The sequence below is a fragment of the Vicugna pacos genome, chromosome 9 (genome assembly GCF_048564905.1).
Source record: "Vicugna pacos chromosome 9, VicPac4, whole genome shotgun sequence".
NCBI classification, from domain to species: domain Eukaryota; kingdom Metazoa; phylum Chordata; class Mammalia; order Artiodactyla; family Camelidae; genus Vicugna; species Vicugna pacos.
In genome coordinates this window covers 3,728,483-3,750,164 of record NC_132995.1, presented here as the reverse complement: position 1 = coordinate 3,750,164, position 21,682 = coordinate 3,728,483, and the positions used below count along the sequence as shown (strand labels likewise).

At 44.3% G+C, this 21,682-nt stretch overlaps 1 protein-coding gene across 1 annotated transcript; it reads left to right on the top strand.

Moving 5' to 3' along the window:
- Positions 1-11,992: 11,992 nt before the first annotated feature.
- LOC140698416 (cationic amino acid transporter 3-like) lies at positions 11,993-16,662 on the top strand. Its single transcript, XM_072968747.1, has 11 exons — positions 11,993-12,365; positions 12,926-13,084; positions 13,880-14,057; positions 14,270-14,382; positions 14,552-14,774; positions 14,944-15,083; positions 15,182-15,284; positions 15,474-15,670; positions 15,865-16,031; positions 16,306-16,414; positions 16,580-16,662. Exons 1-11 carry the CDS (start codon positions 11,993-11,995, stop codon positions 16,660-16,662), a joined length of 1,845 nt encoding a protein of 614 aa, XP_072824848.1.
- Positions 16,663-21,682: the final 5,020 nt, after the last annotated feature.

Here is a 21,682-nt window from a genome sequence, read left to right as displayed (position 1 = left end):
ACTGCACGTACCCCCTCCCTTCACTAAAATCATACATAATACTGACGTTCCCCCTGCCTCTTCAGAGCAGTTCCTCAGAGCTATCTGAAATGCTCTCTCCTGGGCTATAGTCCTCATTTTGCCCCCAAATAAAACTGAACTCATAGCTCTCACATTGTGCATTTTTTTCAGTCAACACCAGTTAGAAATATAACGTGAGACACAAATGCAAGCGACATACGCAATTTCAAATTTGCTAGTGCCACATGAAAAGACATAATAAAAAGAAACAGATGAAATGGATGTTATCAACCTATTTCATCTAACTGAATATATCTAAAACATCATTTCACCATGCAATCAATGAAAAAGTTATACATGAGCTGCTTTATATTCTTCTTTTGGGACTAAGTCTTTAAAATCTGGTTTCACACCCATAGCACATCCCATGGCAGACCGTCCACATTTCAAGTGCCCAGTAGCCACAGGTGGCTCATGGTTACCACACTGGACAGCTGTGGTCTAGCTCCCCCAGCCTCTCCTGCAGTCTACAGTCTAATTCTGTTTCTCTCAGAATCGGGAAGATCTCCCCTAACCTCAGTTCCTTCTTCCACACCTTCAGCGTCTCCTCCTGCTCTGTCCCCAGGTTCCTAGAGGATGGTGTGAAAGGCACAGACAACAGGTGATGACAATTTACCTGGCATTACAGTCCTCTTTATCACAAAGGGTCCAAGTCCTGATTCTGGACTTTTTTAGAGAGGCATATGACATGGAACAGGGACAAAGGAGAAGGTAATCCACAAACCCAACAAAAGTGACAGAGACAAGGGGAGGCCCTGGAGGGGAAAAGAGAGAAATTTATTAAACACAGACAGACACAGAAGGAAGGGGAAATGCAGGGAGAACGAGGGTACAGACTGGGGAAGACACAGATGAAGACAGACAAAGAAAGACAGTCAGAGAACTAGAGACAAAGGAGAGAGACAGGCAGGAGAGGAAAGACAGATAAAGCCAGAAAAACAGGACGAAGAGAGACAAAGGGAAAGACAGAAATAGAGCAAATCAGGGACCAGAAAGAGATGACGAGCAAGCCAGAGTTTTGAACACTGAGGAGTTCTTTGAGATCGTTGGTAAGAATGGAGCTCTGCTGGTCCCCAGAGGTCGCCGTTATCTCAGATACTAGATCACACCCCACATGGAAAGGTGAGGAGCCCTTTCCCCTCCCCGATTCTTCTTACCCAGGAGCTCCCAGGAGGCAGAAGGGTCAGGCCTCAGGGACCCAGAAAACTTTGAAAATTTCTCATCATTCTTAAGGGAGTGGTTAACTCAACTTCCTTCAAATGTTTGCTCAAGGGAACTTGTATATGGGTAAAGCTTTAATAGAAATTTTTCTTTCTTTCCTTGTTTACTTTTCCCCACAAGTGGGAAATGAGCAGACTCAATACAGTGCATTTTCTTTCCTTCCTCTTCCTCTTCAGCACAGCAGCAGGGGTCGCCCCAACGGACTCGTGCAGCTGAGGACTATTCATTCCTTGGTGTCCCCAAAGTTTAGCCCTGCAATAATCACCATAATGAGGGTCATTTATTAAACATCTGCTATACTGGCTTATGTAATTTTTAAAAATTAAAAAAAAAATTTTTACATTTTTAATTGAGTAATAGTCATTTTACAATATTATGTCAAATTCTAGTGTAGAGCACAATTTTTCAGTTATACATGAACATATATATATTCGTTGTCACTTTTTTTTCTCTATGAGCTACCACAAGATCTTGTATATATTTCCCTGTGCTTTACAGTATAATCTTGTTTCTTCTATTCTGCATTTTAAAATCTCAGTCTGTCCCTTCCCATCTCCCTGTACATTTTTTTTTTTTTACTGTCATGATCCACCTACCTTTCCTGACAAGGTCTCAGTCATCATTTGGGTGAATTTTCTCTGGCCAACAAGTGAGAGACTCTTGGTTGCCTCTGCCCTTCCCTTTTTCTTCCAGGACTTTCCATTTTAGCAAAGGCTGGAGGGAGGAACAGCACCAAGGAAAGAGAAGGTGAAGGGAAGAGCAAAAAGTGGATGAATATCTAAACAATGCAGGCAAGAATCTCACAATTTTCTTTTCAGTCTTGTGAACAAGTGGGAGGAGCTATCTACACCAAAGGATTTTAATGACAAAGGCAGCTGGACTCCAAGAGATGCTTGTATGCCAGTGTGCAGAGCAGCATTACTCACAGCGGTCAAAAGTGGAAGCAATTCAAATGTACATCACGTAATGAACAGATGAACAGAAGCTGTTGTGTAATAGTGTGTGTGTGTGTGTGTGTGTGTGTATAATATTAAGTCTTAAAAAGGAAGGAAATTCTGACACAGGCTACCACATGGATGAACCTGAAGGACATTATGCTCAGTGAGATAAGCCAGTCACAAAAGGGCCAACACTGTAGGATTCCGCTTATGGAAAGTACTGAGAGTGATCAGATTCACAGAGCCAGGAGGTAGGGTGGTGGCTGCTAAGAACTGGGGGATGGGAGTTACTGTTCACTGGGTTTGGAGTGGGAGTTTTGCAAGATGAAAAGAGTTCTAGGGGTGGATGGTGGTGACAGTTGTACAGTAACATAAATGCACTTCCTGCTGCTGACTGTGTGCTTGAAATTGCTAAGATGGTACATTATACGTGTGTATTTTACACAATTAAAAAATAAAAGAAAATGAAAATGAAAAAGAATATGAGAAGGAATAAGTGTACGTATATGTATGACTGCAACATGACACTGTACACCAGAAATTGACACATGGTCAACTGACTGTACCTCAACTAACAAAAACTAAATAACTCTGAATTAAAAAATTAAAAATTAAAACAAGAAGAAAAAGGCAGTTGCAGATCTGCGTGCAGAGCAGAAGACCCTAGACACTCAGATGACCAGCTGCACTGAGAGGTAACATACAATGATGGAAAGTCCTGGTGAAACAGGGGGCTGGGGGGAGAATCAGGAATAAATGAATGTGAGCAGAATACACTCCAAGGTTTTCCTTCACAAACTGTCTCAGAGTGAGTGGTTTACACCCAACAGGTGAAACTTGCATGTCATCACAGTTCTTCTACATCTTTGGTCCGTTGCCCTGAGCTGGCAATAGTTATCAGCGCCTTGGGGACAGAATTCTGAGTCTACTATGACCCAGTATAGCTTCTGTCACGTGGGAAAACTCAACACATACTCATTAGGTGATTGAATCTATACACAAGACTTCTATAAAGGAAGCTGGGGAAGACTGCATCCTGGACTTGCTTAAAAATGATAAAATTCTGTTTCTCATTTACAGCTGTGAGATCTGAAGCTTAGACACAGACTAAATGGGTTGCCCAGCAGAGAAAGGGATGATCCAAGCACTGAAACCCCAGGACCAGAGCCCTTAGCTCTAAATGTCTGACCCTCCCCTTCATTCCTTTTTATCTTCTGCTCCCTCCCCCCTGTGCCCAACATCCAAGAAATCCCCTGAAGGATTATTGGCTTGGATGAAGAGCTTGGATTTATTTTTCCCTCAAGATTCCTTCTAGTGGCTGAAATTAAAAATTGCATGTGAAAGACTTAAGTCTGTGCACCAAGCTAAAGACAGTTTTTGCTTGCTTCATCACAGGTTGACTGCTGCCTCTGGTCTAGGGTTGCCAGATGAAATGCCAGATGGCAAGATAAATTTGGATTTCTGCTGGGCAATGAATATACTTTGCGGGGGGCCACTCATAACCTGAGGACTGCCGAGCACAGAGGTTGGGCCTAAACTCCCACAGTGCAGGGCGTCAGGCTCTGAGGTTGATTCTAACAAAGACAATCTCTGTCCCGCCACCCCTTTGAAGAATGCACCAGGTGCATTAGAGCCTGAGGAACATCCTGAGCTATTAAGTCACTAAGGACCTTTGGAAGGAGAGATACAATCTGCACACAAGTTAGTGATCTTAGCTTGAAGAACAATCACCTGAGTTAATAGTACACGAGTCACGATGTTAGCTTAGAGAAACAACAACTTTAGTTAGTGATCTTGGTATGTGGGAACATATACCCTAGTTTATGAGTATTATAAACAACATTGATCTATAGAACTATGCACAAGTTAGTGAGTTTAGTACACACTGTGTTTAAACCATAAAACAATACCTGTGCCTATGTGCAAGAATGCACAAGGTAGTCACTTGAATTTGTATAAATTAACTGCCTGAAATAAACTCGAGGTCCACTCTTGACTTAGCGTCTTGCGGGCTAGAGTGAGACCCTCTCAACCCCACCTTCTAGTCTTGTCTTTCTTTTCTCAGTCCTGCAGCACAGGTTTCTGGACCTGATCGATTGTCGGCTGGCTCCGACAATACTTTATTTAATTATTTAGTATAAGTATGTCACATGTAAGTTGGGACAAAATTGCATCATGGGACGTGGTTATGTAAAGTGCCTTTCTTATCATCATATTAGGGGCACATACCATCAACATGATTTATCACTTGACACTGATCTTGGTTATCTGGTTGAGGTACAGTGTGTCAGGTTTCTCCACTATTTTTTTTTTAATTTTTTATTTTTATTTTTAATTTTTTTAACATTTTTTATTGATTTATAATCATTTTACAATGTTGTGTCAAATTCAGCACAATTTTTCAGTCATACATGGACATATACACACTCATTGTCACATTTTTTTCTCTGTGAGCTGCCATAATGTTTTGTGTATATTTCCCTGTGCTATACAGTATAATCTTGTTTATCTATTCTACAATTTTGAAATCCCAGTCTATCGGTTTCCCCACTATTAAGTTATTTTTTGGGTCCCCTTTACATACTGTACTCTTTGGAAGGAAGTCCCTAGCGAGAAGTTATATTCCACATGAAAGAGGAAGAAATTTTCCTCTACCCTTCTGAGTTCTTCTGGCTGGTCTAAGAATTAAATTCACATGAGACAGATTAACAGGAGAAACTCAAACAGTGTGATAACATGTATACACGGGAGAGACCCAGGAAAACTGGGTAACTTGTCAAATGGCCCAAACCCTTGCCTTAAATAACATCATCAGCTAAAGAGGGAAAAAAAAAGAATTTGGGGGAGGCCGTGGTTTGGGACTTCAAAGTGGGGGAAGGCAATTCACCACACTTAGCTGTTGCCCTCTGCAGACTTGTCTGTTGTTAGCTTTATTCTGAGAGTGAGTCTTTTATCTAAATTCTTTAAGAGGAGGTAAAAAGAAGGACTTCCTGCGTGTTCGGTTTCTTAAAAATAATCAGCCTAAATTAATCCTCATGCCAAAGAGACATGTTTTGGGGCAACTGATGTAGTTGGCTCCCCGCAGTCCCTCCTCTGAAACTTGTTCAAGAAGCTTCGCGGTCCAGGAGCTGAGCTGGTAGATCGTTTCATCTCATTGAACCAGTGTCTTGGTGTTGACGATGGATCAGTCCAGTTAATTCATTTCAGAAGCTGGTGAAGCACATGGGGTCTCAAAGTTAGGCCTACAAGGGGCAAGGAATTAGGTATTTAATAGAAGACATTTCTATGGAGACAAAAGAAAAACAAAGGTCTATGGTTGGAGCAAATTATAGCCCAGTGTCTGAGTCCCGAGAGCTATCTGTCGAGAAGATTCCCAGAAGTAAGGCACAAGGCATCTTTAGATGGAGTGAGGGCAGGCAGTGACAATGGACAGATTTTCCTGGCTTGAATGTCTCTGGTGAAGTCATTGGGTGTTCAGGTCAGCTTTCTCACTGGCTCACACAGAAACAAACATGAAGATTATCTAAATGTCAGCCATGGTGGTGATCTCTTTGCAGTTTATATCAAGTTGACTCACTTCTCTCTGCAGGACTTTAGGAAAAGGGCAGCTTCAGTTTCTCTTGATTCGAAGTCAAAAACAGGGGAAAAATTGGAAATGTTAGTTTGGAGACTATAGCCAAATAACTGAGGAAACTAAAACAATTCAGGACCCAGCCCAGTGTACGGGTGGAAAACAAAATCTCAAATACAATGAACAGAACTAGAATCTAATAGCCACAGGTATTATAGTTTCTATTGGAACATGTTTTTTCCTCTGTCTACAATCACCCTCACTTCTACCAAAGGTGGACAAATTAGGACTAATTTGTTTATAAAATAAATTCAAGTTCATTAAACTTGGCCTGTATATGTACATAAGCTCGGCAAGAGTAACAGTCGACCAAATAGATTCTTTTAAATCTGCTTTTCTGGAACTTTTCACGAAGAATCTTCAAATTGAACTCTGAAATGTTTCTTGAAGGCAAGACTCCAAGCCAAGGATTTGCCATCTCTCTTCTTGAAGTCCACAACGTGCCCGAGGTTCGGGGGCCTGCCGGAGAATGGTCTTTCTTACTCACCTGTCAGCAAGACACCAGGCTGCTTTCCCAAGGGGGTTTATGGCTCCACAAAGTCAATCTTGGTTCCTTAAAGTTGTCTGATCCTATTTGAATCAACGCACATTCTCAAGTATGACATCCCAGTAAAACCTCGCTAATACAGCCAGTGTTTTCATTTGTGTCCTGGTACAAAGAGAACAGGTTCTTAGTGAACTTACGTAAATAACTCTATTGCTGTAAAAGTGAGAGTACTCACTAAGAGTTTCTGAACTCTGGAGGGATCAGCTAGAAAGAAAAGGATACGTGCTTCACTTCTGCTTTCAAAACTACAGGTTACCACATTGTTGTAAAGCATAGGTAGCTGAAGAGAAAATTTTTCCAGAAATCTAGGAAACAAATATTAAAAAGCTGATCGTGTTTCAGACAAAGTCATAAAAATTGTAAATCATATTCAGTAGTTCATCCAGTCCTGTGTGATTAATTCTAGTTGATCTTGATGTTTTGTTAGCGGGTCTGTGTTGCCATCAGGTTTTCCATTAACATTCCACAATTTCTTACACAGTCCAACGGTGTGATCTGAACGTTATCAGAAAACTATGTGTCAAAAAGGATCACATAAGTGAACAAACAGAACATAACCTGCTAGAAAATGGTTAATGTTACAGACTTATATATCCAACTTAATGGGGAAAAGGGTAAGGAGGCAAGTCTTCTGTAGGGAGAACAAATAGGTTTCTTTAGGAAAGAAAAACAGGTTAGTAGAACAAACGAGGGATGACTAACTTGTGATCATGCTGTCTACGCACATGTGAGTGGGCTTTCCAACATCTTCAGGGCTATAAACTCCCAGGGGGGAGACTCACGGTATTAGGCTTCCTCATCATCATCATCTCAGGAATGCCCCCTCCTGAACGGGGGAGTTTATGGCAGCCTTAGTTCCAAGAATTTTCTGCTTTGAGTCAGATAAGCTCAGAGGAGGCTTCTTTCTGCATTTCTTTCTTTCTTTCTTTCTTTCTTTCTTTCTTTCTTTCTTTCTTTCTTTCTTTCTTTCTTTCTTTCTTTCTTTCTACTTTTTAAAAATTGAAGTATAGTCAGTTTACAATGTTGTGTCAATCTTTCTGCATTTCTTGCAATTCAGATGTCTTTCCTTTAAAATAATATCTCTACCAACGCTAGGATTTCAAGTGCGTCCCCACAGAACCAACTAAAACTCTCCACAACAGCATAAGCCATTTCATTCCGTCTTGTGTGGTTGGTTTTTCAAAAGTTAATGGAAGAGTTCATTGCCACATTTAGATCCCATTGGATCCTATTTTGGAGGTTTGTGTTCAGTGCTGTAGCACAGAGGTCATCTGATGCATGCCACAATCCTCTCTACCCATCACTAGCGGGCACCCACTGCACCACTCCCCTTCCAGCTCCAGAGTTTTGCTTTCTGTGAAGAATAGTGCTTCTTACATCACTTTCCCTTCTCTGTTCTCCATGCTAAGCTCTCCCAGCAGAGCTCCTTGAAGAAGGGGACATAGTTACATGCCTCTTAAGTCTTCCTCCATCCTTTAGTGCAAGTCTGAATGCAGGCGTGACGACTATTAAATGCCTTTGTTGCATGGATTAACATCAGAGATTCTGAAGGTCTCTTTCTCCTGGTTGGTGGCCAGCTGGGCTTGGGGCTTCCCCACACTCGAGTGCAGACCATGGAAAGTCGAGCAGTGTAAAAAGATTGGGAGGGAGGAGGGTTGTAAGTGGGGTCCCGAGTTTTACGGCCTGTACTTCTCAGGGTCTTTGATGTTCAAATGAATTCAGGAGTCCGTGGAAATAATCAATAAATAATCAATCATAGGAATAGAAAAGAGTTTTATCTGAGCCAAACTGAGGACTATGCCCTGGGAAGCAGCCTCTCAGATAGCTCTGAGGAACTGCTCCACTGAACCATGGTTTTGACACAGTCTTACACTTCATCCGAACAAAGAACATACATCAGACATGACAGGGCATGTTCCTTCAAGGTTGTAAAAGAGACAGACTTAGTGCACAGGCAGCGAGACAGCAGGACCTGGTGTCTGGGAAGGGAACCTAATCTCTGAGCAACTGTTAACACGGATGCCGTAAGAAGGGAGTTGTTCATCCTTGTCTTCAACATAGACATTCTCAGCCTTAACCGTTAAAGTGGCTGTGCTGTGAGGGTTGGACGGGCTGGTTTAGTTCACACAAAGTTCCAGCTGCACCATGTACAAGCCGAACTGATTTCCCCGTGTCTCAATGCATGAAAATTCTCTCCATTCAAAAGCATAACAAAAATTTTGGAGCCATATGATCCAGCAATTCACTTCCGAGGATACACCCAGAAGAATCGAAAGCACCCTCTGGAGGGAATATTGGTACACCCAGGTTCCTAGCAGCATTATTCGTCACGGCTAAAACATGAAAGCAACCCAAGTGCTCATTGACCAAGAAATGATAAGCCAAATGTGGCTTGTATAAATAACAGAGTATTATTCAGCATTAAAAAGAAAGGGGATTCTAATGCACGCTACAACAGGGAGGAACTTAGTGGGCATTCTACTCAGTGAAATAAGCCTGACAGTAAACGGCAAACACTGTAGGACTCCACTTACATAAAGATTCCAGAGTGGTCAGATCCACAGAGACAGAAAGTAGAATGATTGCCAGGAACTGTGGAGGAGACAAGGCGAATTGTCGCTGAATGTGTACAGAGTTGAAAAGAAGTTCTGGGGTTTGGTTGCATAAAATGTGAATGTACTTGACATGACTGAACTGCATAGTTTAAAATGGTTAAAATGATAAATCTTACGTAATGTATATTTTACCGTAATGAAAAACATTTTAGATCCATCCCCAGAAGTGTGGAGGGCTGATAGCGCCACCACAGGCGGTCCCCACCCAACCATCTCCATCCCCACCCTGACAACCCAGGGATGAGCTCAGGGACTCCTCGCTCGGTTTTAGAGATGCATCAGTTGCAGCCCTTCACAGCTCAAATTCAGCCCCACTGACTCTGACCCAGGGCTCCAGGCTCTCCTCCAACAATCCAGTAAGTCTTGGGGAAGCCCTCTCCTGTAGGCGACAGGGCGCGGAGCTCAGATACTCAGAACTGAGTATCTCTGCAATTCATGTGTGTGGTCGGGTCAGCCTGGCTCCAGTCTGCAGGTGGAAAGACCCATTTCCCAGATGAAAGCAGAAGGAGCTGGGAGCTGTGTGTGTTTGTGTGAGAAGAGGTGGGGGTGGGGGAGATTGGGTCAGTGTCCTGAGGCTCTAAGACTTGGTTTTTTATTGGTGTGTAAACAATAGTCATTATTACACTTATATAAGGTTTATGATATGAGGACCGCTGACTTCATTCTCCTGTGTATGTGCTCTCTGAATGTGTGGACTCCTCCTCCGCCCATGCTAGGGACCTGAGCATCCACAGGGCTTCGTATCCATAGAGGACGACTGGACGGTGATTTATATTAAACCACCTTGGGGATTGCTGCACTGAGCAACTCTCTGAAGCTGGTTCTAATATTTATCATTGGTAGTAATGAAATATGGTTGTGAAATACAGTTAATATAACATTTACCATCTTAAGCACTTTAAGTGTACTGTTTATTAATGTTAAGTGTCTTTGCATTGCTGTGCAACCAGTCTCCAGAATCCTTTTCATCTTGTAAAACCAAAACTGTGTCCCCATGTAACAATAACTCCCCATTTCTCCCTCACCCAGACCCTAGCAAACCACCATTCTACTTCCTGTCTCTATGAATCTGAGTACTGTAGATGCTTCGTGGAAGTGGCATCGACAATATTGGCCTTTTTGCGACTGGCTTATGTCACTTAGCATAATGTCCTCAAGGTCCCTTCATGTTGTAGCATGGCTCAGAATTTCCTGGATTTTTTTTTTAAGGCTGAGTAATAATCTTCTGCATGTATAGACCACACTGTGTTTATCCATTCATTTGTGAATGAACCCTTAGGTTGCTTCCAACTTTCAGCTATTCTGAATAATCCTGCTGTGAACATGCGTGTATAAATATCTCTTTGAGATCCCATTTTCAGTTCTTTTGGGTGTACACCCAGAAGTGGAATTGTGGACCATATGGTAATTCTATTTTTAATCTGTTGAGGAACCAGCACACTTATCCACAGCAGCTGCACCATTTTACGTTCCTGCTAACAGTGCACGAGGCTTCAGCAGCAGCATTTGAACAGGAGGCGCACAGAGGTCCAGAGCAGTAAATGGCTTGTTCAAAGGCCCAGGGGTGGTGGAGGGGCCGAGACTATGATCATAGTTTCCTGGCTGTTTGAATGTTTACCCTTAACCAAAATGCTAAACCTAGACTTTGGAGTATCAGGGGTGGAAGCCCCTGATAGAAACTTGTGTTGCCTGGGTCCACCTCACCCTGCAGAGCCGTGCAGTGAGGAGACATTACAAGCCCAAAGGATAGGAAACAGAGTCCTGTCATTTCTGATTCAGAATGAAGGTTAGTCCTCGCTCCCTCCAGGTAACTGGGAGGCCACTCTGGTCTGACGCTTTCACTGAGCCAGGCTAGAGTCTGTCTCTCTCTACAAATACCATCCCATTCTGCCTGAACTCAGACATCTGATTGCAATGAAACGGAAGATTCCAGTTTTCAGAATCCTTGGCATAGAACTGTGTCGAGTCTGAGGACTCTATTAGCCAAGCCCTTTACAGAGTCACTTCACACATATTAAGGAAGAGAGAGATAATGATAATAATTTCTCCTGTTATATGGAGGGGATGAGGGTAAAGAGCTGTATGGAGCTTGTACAAAATCAGAAAGGCTGACACGCAGCAGAGATGGATTTGAACCAGCAGAGCTGGGTGATTTCAGTTCATGCCACATGACAGAGTCATTCCACTCCTGAGTATTTATCCAGAAAAAATGAAAGTGCTAATTGGAAAAGATCCACGCATCCCAGTATTCACAGGAGCGTTATTTACAATAGCCAAGACACAGAAGCAACCTGATTGTCCATCAGCAGATGAATGGATAAAGAAGATGTGGTACACATATTCAGCCATAAAGAAGAATAAAAATTCTGCTTTCTGCAACATGGATGGACTTGGAGGTTATTATGCTAAGTGAAATAAGTCAGATAGAGGATGACAAATAGTGTTTGAACTCACTTACATGTGAAATCCAAAAAATAAAATGTACTAGTGACTATAACAGAAAAGAAACAGACTCATAGATACAGAGAACAAACCAGTGGGTTACCTGTAGGGAGAGGGACGGGGGGCAGGGCAAGATAGAGGAGTGTGGGGTTAAGAGGCACAAACCACTATGTATGCAGTCAGTCAGCTACAAGGGCACATTGTACAACACGTGGAGCAGAGCAGCAGATTGTAGCCTCCTGGACCACATCTGGGAAGCTGTGCCAGTAGGTTCGTCAATTTGGTCCGAATCCAGACCACAGAGGAGAGTCTGTGAGTCACATGACTCCTCTGAACACCCTAGACCAGTGGCCTTGGGTGTGGTCAGCATCCAGGTGTGTGCACCCTGGCTGGTGGAGAGGCCATGTACGTAGCTGGACTGGCAATTGTCATCTGCTTCTTGGTGGCCTCCCAGTCTTCTGTGTTGCGAATGGATATTTTTTTATGACTTTCTGTCTTGTTTTCTCAGCAGATCAGAGCCTCCTAAACTCCATCTAGGATGCGGTGTCAGGATGTTCTCCAATTTTGTCAGAAGCTGGTCCGCAGGCGGCCCCTGAAGCCCAGGGAGGGGTCTGAGAGTCGCCTGGCTCGTTGTCTGAATGCCCTGGACCTGGTGGCCTTGGGTGTGGGCAACACCCTGGGGGCTGGCGTGTACATCCTGGCTGGAGAGGTGGCCAAGGACAAAGCTGGACCGGCAATCGTCATCTGCTTCCTGGTGGCCGCCCTGTCTTCTGTGCTGTCCGGGCTCTGCTATGCGGAGTTTGGGGCCCGGGTACCATGTTCTGGCTCTGCGTACCTCTACAGCTACGTCACAGTGGGAGAACTGTGTGCCTTCATCACTGGCTGGAACCTCATACTGTCCTATGTCATTGGTGAGATGATGGGGTGGGGAAGGTGTGGGGCTTAAGATCAGGAAACTCGGAGGGAGTGTTGGAGACTTGAGTCATTCCTGAGCCCTTTGTTATCCACTTTGTGGGAGAAGTGAGGAACAGTGGCAGGGAAACCCCCAACTTCATTCTCCTCAGCTCCCCCCAGCTTTCCCTAAGCGATGTGACCAAGGGCCCAGAAGGAAGGGGAACGCAGGAAGTGGGTGAGAGGGAGACACGTCCACAGGCTCATTGCTCACCGTGTCGAAGGCTTTGCTCAGCTCTTGCCTTCATGGGGTTTTCCCTTACACCTCGATTTAAAATTTCAGCCCTCATCCCAGCCCTCCTGGTTCCACTTCCATGTTTTCTCTTTTGCACAACACTGATCTCCTCCTAACGAATTAAACAGCTGACCAATTCTGTGGATGATGTGGGTCTTCTCTCCCATGAAGAAGAAACTTTTTGAGATTTGGTATTTTGTCTGTTTTTCCCTCAAAATACATCGCATGGCACATAGTAGGGGTTCAATTAATGTTTGTTAATGAATCTTCCATCTTCTTCTGCAGTCACCGCCAGCGTGGCCAGGGCCTGGAGCTCCGCCTTTGACAGCCTGATTGGGAACCACATCTCTCAGGGGTTACAGGGCACTTTCTCCTTGTATATGCCCTACTTCCTGGCCAAGTACCCAGACTTTTTCGCACTGGGCCTGGTGTTGCTGATGACGGGTGAGACGGGGTCATAGATGGAACGGAAAGTGTGGGGTGTGGAGAGGGAGCCGGGGTGGGGAAGGCTTGGAGAGGCAGAATGGTAGGGAATTAGGACAGGGAAGAAGGGTCTGTGGTATGAGAGACAGCAAGGCAACACAGACTGTGGTTCCCGCTCTTGGCACCACTGACCTTCTGGGCTGGATCATTGTTTGGTGTGGGGGGATGTCCTGTGCATTTTAGTTTAAAAATATCATTATCAGATGTTGAGTACCATCCCTGGTCCTTACTCCCCAGACGTCAGTGACACCCACCACACAGAATGTGGCAGCCACGATGTCTCCAGGCCTTGCCAAACTACGGGTGAAGAAAAAAATCACCCACTTCTTAGACTGACAAGTTTCTTCCTCTGTGCTGAGACCAGAGATTATTCTCAATTGAGATGAAATCACACAACAGAAACTCAACTAGTTTATTAATTTCTCCAGCTTTATTGAGATATAATTGACATATAATTATGTACAATTTCAGGTGTGCAAATTCATGGTTTGACTGATGCGTTTATTGTGAGGTGATTGCCACAGTAAGAAACTGATCATCGTACTGTGCAATCAATGGCACTTAGCACACTCACAATGCTGTGCAACCCTCACCTCCAGCTAGTTCTAAACATTTCTCCACCCAAAAAGGAAAACCCACACCCACTGGGCAGTCACTGTCCGCGGTTTCCACTTCTGCCACCGCCCTGCCCCTGACCACCACTAGTCTCTATGCATTTAGTTATTTTGGAAGTTTCATGTCCCATCTTTCCCGCAGGAGTGCTGGTTCTGGGAGCTCGAGAGTCGGTCCTGGTTACCAAAGTGTTCACAGGCCTGAACCTTTTGGTTCTCGGCTTCATCATCCTCTCTGGCTTCATTAAGGGAGACCTGCACAACTGGCAGCTCACGGAACAGGACTATAACTTGACAACATCTGGGCCCAACGACACCTATAGGTTAGGAGGGTGCTCCTGGCCAGGGCAATGCGTGGTGAGGGCGTGGTTACTGTGCAGAACTGGAGACATGGTGGGGACTAAACAGATCCGGGCTGGTGGGTCCAGATGATGGGGCTCCTGGAGCTCAGGAGTCATGGTGTCAGCTGAGGAGTCCGGCAGAGATCACCGAACACACCTCACCCACGTTCTTCTCTTTCCTCCCCTGACCGCAGCTTGGACCCTCTGGGTTCTGGAGGGTTTGTGCCTTTTGGCTTTGATGGGATTCTCCGAGGAGCAGCTACCTGTTTCTACGGGTTTATTGGTTTTGATGTCATCGCCACTGCAGGTAACACGGTCACTGTCCCCTCAGGGGTTTGGCTATAGATTGGGCTGCTCTTGTGCATAAGAGTTTCTAGGAGGTTGCTCTGCTTTTGGAGGCTCAAGAGGGAAGGGGATTGTGTGCTTTCCCCTCAAGGTGTTTCCTGACCCAGTGCTTCTCCCCCCCCATCCTGCAGGGGAGGAAGCCCGGAATCCGCAGCGCTCCATCCCCTTGGGCATCCTGACCTCGCTCTTCATCTGCTTTTTGGCGTATTTTGGCGTCTCAGCGTCACTCACCCTCATGGTGCCGTACTACCACATTGACCCTGAGAGCCCCTTGCCACAGGCTCTTCTCCACGTTGGGTGGGCTCCTGCCGGCCATGTGGTGGCTGTTGGCACCCTCTGTGCGCTGACATCTAGGTCAGTGTCAAAGCTTTCTCCCATCTGCTGTCAGGTGCCCAGGTGTCCCAGCCTTTTGGATTGAGAGACAAGAGGGAAGGACTCCTCACACCATGTAGATTATGGCACAGAAGCCCTGATCTGTCCTATTTCTCCACGTCCTCACACATGCTTCCACTTTGTCTCCCAGCCTCCTGGGTAACATGTTTGGCATGACTCGAGTGACTTACGCGATGGCAGATGACGGGCTCCTTTTCCGGAGACTTGCCCGGATCCACACCCGCACACATACCCCCATCGTGGCCACTTTGGCTTCTGGAAACCTTGCAGGTGACTAAACAAAACCCACTCCTTTGATCACTTCCCTTAACTTGGACATTTCAGTGGTTTCTGACCCCCTCCCGCACCTCATCTGTGCCTCCTTCTAGCGATCATGGCGTTACTCTTCGAGTTCAGTGATCTTGTGGACATCATGTCAATTGGGACCCTGTTTGCTTACTCGCTGGTGGTTATTTCTGTCCTTGTCCTCAGGTGAGAGTCCACCGCATGCTGACTGGGGGTCTTGCCCTTGTGGGGATGGATGGGGAGGCAATCCCCGTCTACACGCATGCTGCCTTCTAAATGTCCCGCTGTGCGTACGGCAGGACCGAGGTGGGTTAGACTGTCTGTATTGGGTGAGCAGGGGCTGCTGTTAATATTGCCTTAACACCTCTAATTCAGGTACCAGCCAGACCAGCATTTACAGACGAACGAGAGCACAGAGGACAAAACTGAGGTTTCTGAACCTGAAGCAGGTCCTTTGGATTCTGCACCTGAAGCACGAGACTCAGAGACTCTCAGGACCCTGTGTGACCCTATGAACAGCACCCCCACTCTGACATCTGGCCGGATTGTCTATGGATGCACCTTACTGATGGGTGAGCAGTGGGTTGGCTGTTTGTTGGCATCTGAATTTGGGAGGATGGAGTGGGACTGTGTATTTTGGCAATTAGGGAGACTTAGAAATATGATGGCCTTTCTTGATGAGGGCAGTTTGCGGAGGGGTGTGACTCAAGGCCTGACACACTAGCCTCTGGACTTGACCCTGTTCTCCTCCAACTGGACCCTGCAGTTCTCCTGCTGACGGCCCTGAGCCTGGTGCTGGCCCAGTGGCCCCACCGTGTGTTCTCTGGAGACCCCGTCTGCACAACGGTGGCTGTGCTGCTGCTGGTGCTCATCGCCGGGGTCACTGTCACCATCTGGAGGCAGCCCCAGAGCCCCACTCCTCTTCCCTTCAAGGTGGGTGACCTTAAGTACCGAAACTATCCACCTTCAGTGAAGGGAGTCTGCATGCTTTGCAATCTAAACATTTGTTGCTGGACCAGGGAAGGAGGGGAGTTGCCATAACCAGTGGCCCTTCCCTGGTCCACTCTCAGCGCTTTACACACCCAATCTGGGGAGGCGCTGGCTGCACAGTGTGAACAGGCCTGGCATCTCCCCTCCCCCCGCGTGGGGGCGGGGCCTGCCTTCGGGAGGTCTGCTGTGCCCTCAGGGTAGCTGCCTTCGCCCGCAGGTGCCTGCTCTGCCTGTCCTCCCACTGCTGAGCATCTTCGTGAATGTCCACTTGATGATGCAGATGACCACTCGGACCTGGGCCCAGTTTGGCATCTGGAATGCCATTGGTAAGTGACTGTCTGGGGAAGAGAGGCCTCTGGAGTGACTGGACCCAACCTTCTTCCCACTACCTCTCCCCAGAGCTGTAAGATGTCATAATAGGCGGCCTATTGGGCATCTGTAAGTGGGGAGACTGCCTACTTTTCCTTCTCATTGTCTCGTTGCCCTACTAGGATTTGTCGTATACTTTGGATATGGGATCCGACACAGCTTGGCGGGGAACACTGATCCACAGCCTCCGGCCTCCGACTCCTAATCTCTTGACAAATCATCCCTAGTGATGAATCTTCTTAAGCACAGGAGGCGGATGCTGTGTGGAACCCTCCGTGCACAGGAGGCACCTGCTAGGTCGTGGACACTTTGAGCCTCTGCGGAGAGTGAAGATGGGATGCATTTAGAGCCCGATAGTCACCGCCAGTAGGGGCAATGACTTTAATCTTTATAATTTTAAGTAAACTATAAAAAGCATAATATATGCACTTAAAAGTGCAGCCTTCATAAATGTCCAGCAAGATGAATTTTCAAAAAGAAAGTACAGCAATGTAACCTGTAACCAGAGGAAGAAATAAAATATTGACCTTCACATAAGAAGCGCCTCCTTGTGCCTCTTTCCAGCAAAACAAAAAACAAACACAAAACAAAACAAAACCCAGAGTTTGCACGTGGGAAGAAAACACAGGTAACTATATATGGTGGGAAGAGTTACACTTTAAATATAAGAACACAAATAGGTTGGAAGTAAAAGCGAGGGAAGAGAAACTTTGTGTAAACAAAACCCGAGAAAGCTAAGGTAGCTATAGTAATAAGAGGGAGATAAGCCTTTAAGACAAAGACAGTAAGAACAGAGAAAGTGGATCGTTTTATAATGATAAAAGAAAATGATCTATTTTATCTCTTCCCCTAGCTTTATTAAGATAAATTGTAACATTGTATAAATGATCATTTTTCTTTACTTTTATGTTGCAGAATCATAGTTACACAATGGAGTTGATGAGGGTAAGTTTTTTTCTTTTTCTTTTTCTTTTTCTTTTTCTTTTTCTTTTTCTTTTTCTTTTTCTTTTTCTTTTTGTATGCTTTGCCGATTACAGGGAAAATTTTTTTAAAAATTTTTATTGTAGAGGGAAAGATCTTAGTTGAAAAAAACTACCTGCATTACCAGAAGCTGAGGGAAGAGGTGAGAAGTAAGAGTTGGCTGATAAATGGTTATAGTGGGTGAAAGTAAAAGATAGACAATTAAACCGGAAAGAGAAGATAAAAAGGTGTTGCTGCAGAACAGAATGCTTGAAATGAAGATTATGGACAGTGCAGACAGTGGTAATAATGAAGTAGAGGACTGTCTGTGGGAATGAACAACTGAAGTAGAGAGAAGGAGGGATGGAGGTCAAGAAACTGAGCAGCGAATTTATTACATGAATTAAAACATAAATGGAGGAGGATTAACAGAATTAGGAAAATCCCTCTCTTGCAGTTCTAATGAAATCACAGGCTTAAGAAATAACTAACGGAGAATAAAACTGTCAGGTGAAACTCTGATGGAAAGGGTTGATTATCATTCTAGCTTGCTGCTGTAGGACCACCAGATTATCGCAACGTGCTGTAGTAGGCAGTGGAGAACCTTACCCATAAAACAGCCTTGGTGAAAAAATGAACCACAATGTAATCAAGCCTCTAGATCAACCACGAGCTCACAGCAGACCCAAGGGATAGGTTCACGTTTCCACTGAAAACACAATCAGCCAGAATCAGAAGGGGGGCAAGTTTCCAGGAAAGAAAAATGGTGCACTTTCTGTAACAATGAAACACTGTGACCCATTCTGGAGAGTTAATAGAGGCACATCTTGGAGAAATTGATGATTTGGTTCCCGACGGCCACAATCAGGAGAATTTTGTGATAAAAGGAGTCACACAAGTATCTGGTTTCCAAGTGCATGTATAAAATTATGTTCATTCTAGACTGTAGTCTCTTCAGTGTGCAATAGCATTCAATTTAGTAAAACAGTGCACATACCTTGTTTTAAAATAATGTATTGGTAAAAGATCCTAAGTATCATCTGACAACTCAGGGTTGCCACACCTTCATTTTGTAAAAAAAGAAAAAAAAATGCAGTGTCTGCAAAGCCCAATACAGTGACGTATGGCTGTACATGTGTGTGTATCTTTACATATGAAAATACATATGTATAACTAATATGCATAAAATATGCATCTATATAAAGTATATGTATTACAATATATATTTAAGGTTCATTGTTTATTTGAAATTCACTATGTATACATGTGTGTGGTTTCTTTTACTTTTTTTATTGAGTTATAGTCATTTTACAATGTTGTGTCAAATTCCAGTGTAGAGCACAATTTTTCAGCTATACATGAACATACATATATTCATTGTCACATTTTTGTATTTTTTTTACTAAATCTTTGACTCCTTCCTGTGTCTGTATGCTCTCTGCATTCTAATCTCCTCTTCTTATAAGGACATTAGCTGTTTGTGGTAGGGCCCACCCTCATGAACTCATTTAAGCGTAATTACCTCTTTAAACCAATTACCAATTAAGTCACATTCTGAGGTCCTGGGGGTTAGGGTTGCAATTTATGGATTTGAGAGCAGGGAGATACATTCAGCCCGTTAGCAGTCTTGACCACCATTTGCTTCCCAGCAGCTAAACTGTGTCTGGAATACAGTAAATGCTCAATTCTACTCCAGGAGAGATATAATGAAAGACTCACATGTACGTGTCAAGTTTTACATGACTCGAGATGGAGAGCTTTTCATTTACCTGAAATTATCAAAGGGAGAACACGGTATTTGTTTGGGGAAAAAATTTGTTAAACTACTTGGAATTGAAAATGAGACAAAGGAAAGAAATAGGGGAGGAAAGACAGATAAAACAAGAAAAACAGGATGAAGAGAGACAACGGGAAAGACAGAAATAGAGCGAATCAGGGACCAGAAAGAGATGACAAGCAAGCCAGTTTTGAACACTGAGGGGTGCTTTGAGATTGTTGGTAAGAATGGAGCTCTGCTGGTCCCCAGATGTCACCGTTATTTCAGATACTAGGTCACACCCCACATGGAAAGGTGAGGAGTCCTTTTCCCTCCCCAATTCTTCTTACCCAATAAGGTCTCAAGAAATAGAAGGGCCAGGCCTCAGGGACCCAGAAAACCCAACCCACTTTGAAAGTTCTAATTATTCTTAAGGGACTGATTAACTCAACATCCCTTATTTGCTGTTTTTTTGTTTGTTTTTAAAGAGGGAGGAAATAAGCTTTATTCATTTTATTTATTTTTAGAGGAGGTTCTGGGGATTGAACCACTGAGATATACCCTCACCCTTCAACTTCCCTTAAACTTTGCTCAGGGGAACTTGTTTATGGGTAAAGCTTTTGTAAAAATTTCTTTTTCTTTTCTTGCTTACTTTTCCCCATGAGTGGAAAATGAGCAGACTGGACGCAGTTCATTTTCTGTCCTTCCTCTTCCTCTTCAGCACAGCAGCACAGGTCGACCCCAACGGACTCGTGCAGCTGAGGACTATTCATTCCTCGGTGTCCCCAAGGTTTAGCCCTGCAATAATCACCACAATGAGGGTCATTTATTAAACTTCTGCTGTAATGGGTTATGTCACTTTTTTTTTTTTACTGTCATGATCCACCTACCTTTCCTGACAAGGTCTCAATCATCACTTGGGTGAATTTTCTCTGGCCAACAAGTGAGAGACTCTTGGTTGCCTCTGCCCTTCCCTTTTTCTTCCAGGACTTTCCATTTTAGCAAAGGCTGGAGGGAGGAACAGCACCAAGGAAAGAGAAGGTGAAGGGAAGAGCAAAAAGTGGATGAATATCTAAACAATGCAGGCAAGAATCTCACAATTTTCTTTTCAGTCTTGTGAACAAGTGGGAGGAGCTATCTACACCAAAGGATTTTAATGGCAAAGGCAGCTGGACTCCAAGAGATGCTTGTATGCCAGTGTGCAGAGCAGCATTACTCACAGCGGTCAAAAGTGGAAGCAATTCAAATGTGCATCAAGTAATGAACAGATGAACAGAAGCTGTTGTGTAATAGTGTGTGTGTGTGTGTGTGTGTGTGTATAATATTAAGTCTTAAAAAGGAAGGAAATTCTGACACAGGCTACCACATGGATGAACCTGAAGGACATTATGCTCAGTGAGATAAGCCAGTCACAAAAGGGCCAACACTGTAGGATTCCGCTTATGGAAAGTACTGAGAGTGATCAGATTCACAGAGCCAGGAGGTAGGGTGGTGGCTGCTAAGAACTGGGGGGTGGGAGTTACTGTTCACTGGGTTTGGAGTGGGAGTTTTGCAAGATGAAAAGAGTTCTAGGCATGGACGGTGGTGATAGTTGCACAGTAACGTAAATGCAATTCCTGCTGCTGAACTGTGTGCCTGAAGTCGCTAAGATGGTACATTTTATGTGTATATTTTACACAATAAAAATGAAACAAAATGAAAATGAAGACTAGAGAAGGAACAAATGTTACGTACATGTATGACTGCAACATGATGCTGTACATCAGAAATCGGCACATTGTCAACTGACTGTACCTCAACTAAAAAAAATTAAATAACTCTGAAATTTAAAAACTGAAAATTGAAAATTAAAACAAGAAGAAAAAGGCAGTTGCAGATCTGCGTGCAGAGCAGAAGACCCTAGATACTCAGATGCCCAGCTGCACTGAGAGGTAACATGCAATGATGGAAAGTCCTGGTGAAACAGGGGGCTGGGGGGAGAATCAGGAATAAATGAATGTGAGCAGAATACACTCCAAGGTTTTCCTTCACAAACTGTCTCAGAGTGAGTGGTTTACACTCAACAGGTGAAACTTGCACGTCATCACAGTTCTTCTACATCTTTGGTCCGTTGCCCTGAGCTGGCAATAGTTATCAGCGCCTTGGGGACAGAATTCTGAGTCTTTACTATGACCCAGTACAGCTTCAGTCACGTGGGAAAACTCAACAAATACTGGTTAGGTGATTGAATCTATACACAAGACTTCTATAAAGGAAGCTGGGGAAGACTGCATCCTGGACTTGCTTAAAAATGATAAAATTCTGTTTCTCATTTACAGCTGTGAGATCTGAAGCTTAGACACAGACTAAATGGGTTGCCCAGCAGAGAAAGGGATGATCCAAGCACTGAAACCCCAGGACCAGAGCCCTTAGCTCTAAATGTCTGACCCTCCCCTTCATTCCTTTTTATCTTCTGCTCCCTCCCCCAGTGCCCAACAGCCAAGAAATCCCCTGAAGGATTATTGGCTTG

What these genes read in the sequence shown, in the direction of transcription:
- LOC140698416 (XM_072968747.1), top strand. Translation starts at nt 11,993, where the DNA reads ATGCGGTGTCAGGATGTTCTCCAATTTTGTCAGAAGCTGGTCCGCAGG. An exon ending in TGGATGCACCTTACTGATGG is followed by an intron (nt 15,671 to 15,864) that starts GTGAGCAGTGGG and finishes TGGACCCTGCAG; the next exon opens with TTCTCCTGCTGACGGCCCTG. An exon ending in TGGCATCTGGAATGCCATTG is followed by an intron (nt 16,415 to 16,579) that starts GTAAGTGACTGT and finishes TTGCCCTACTAG; the next exon opens with GATTTGTCGTATACTTTGGA.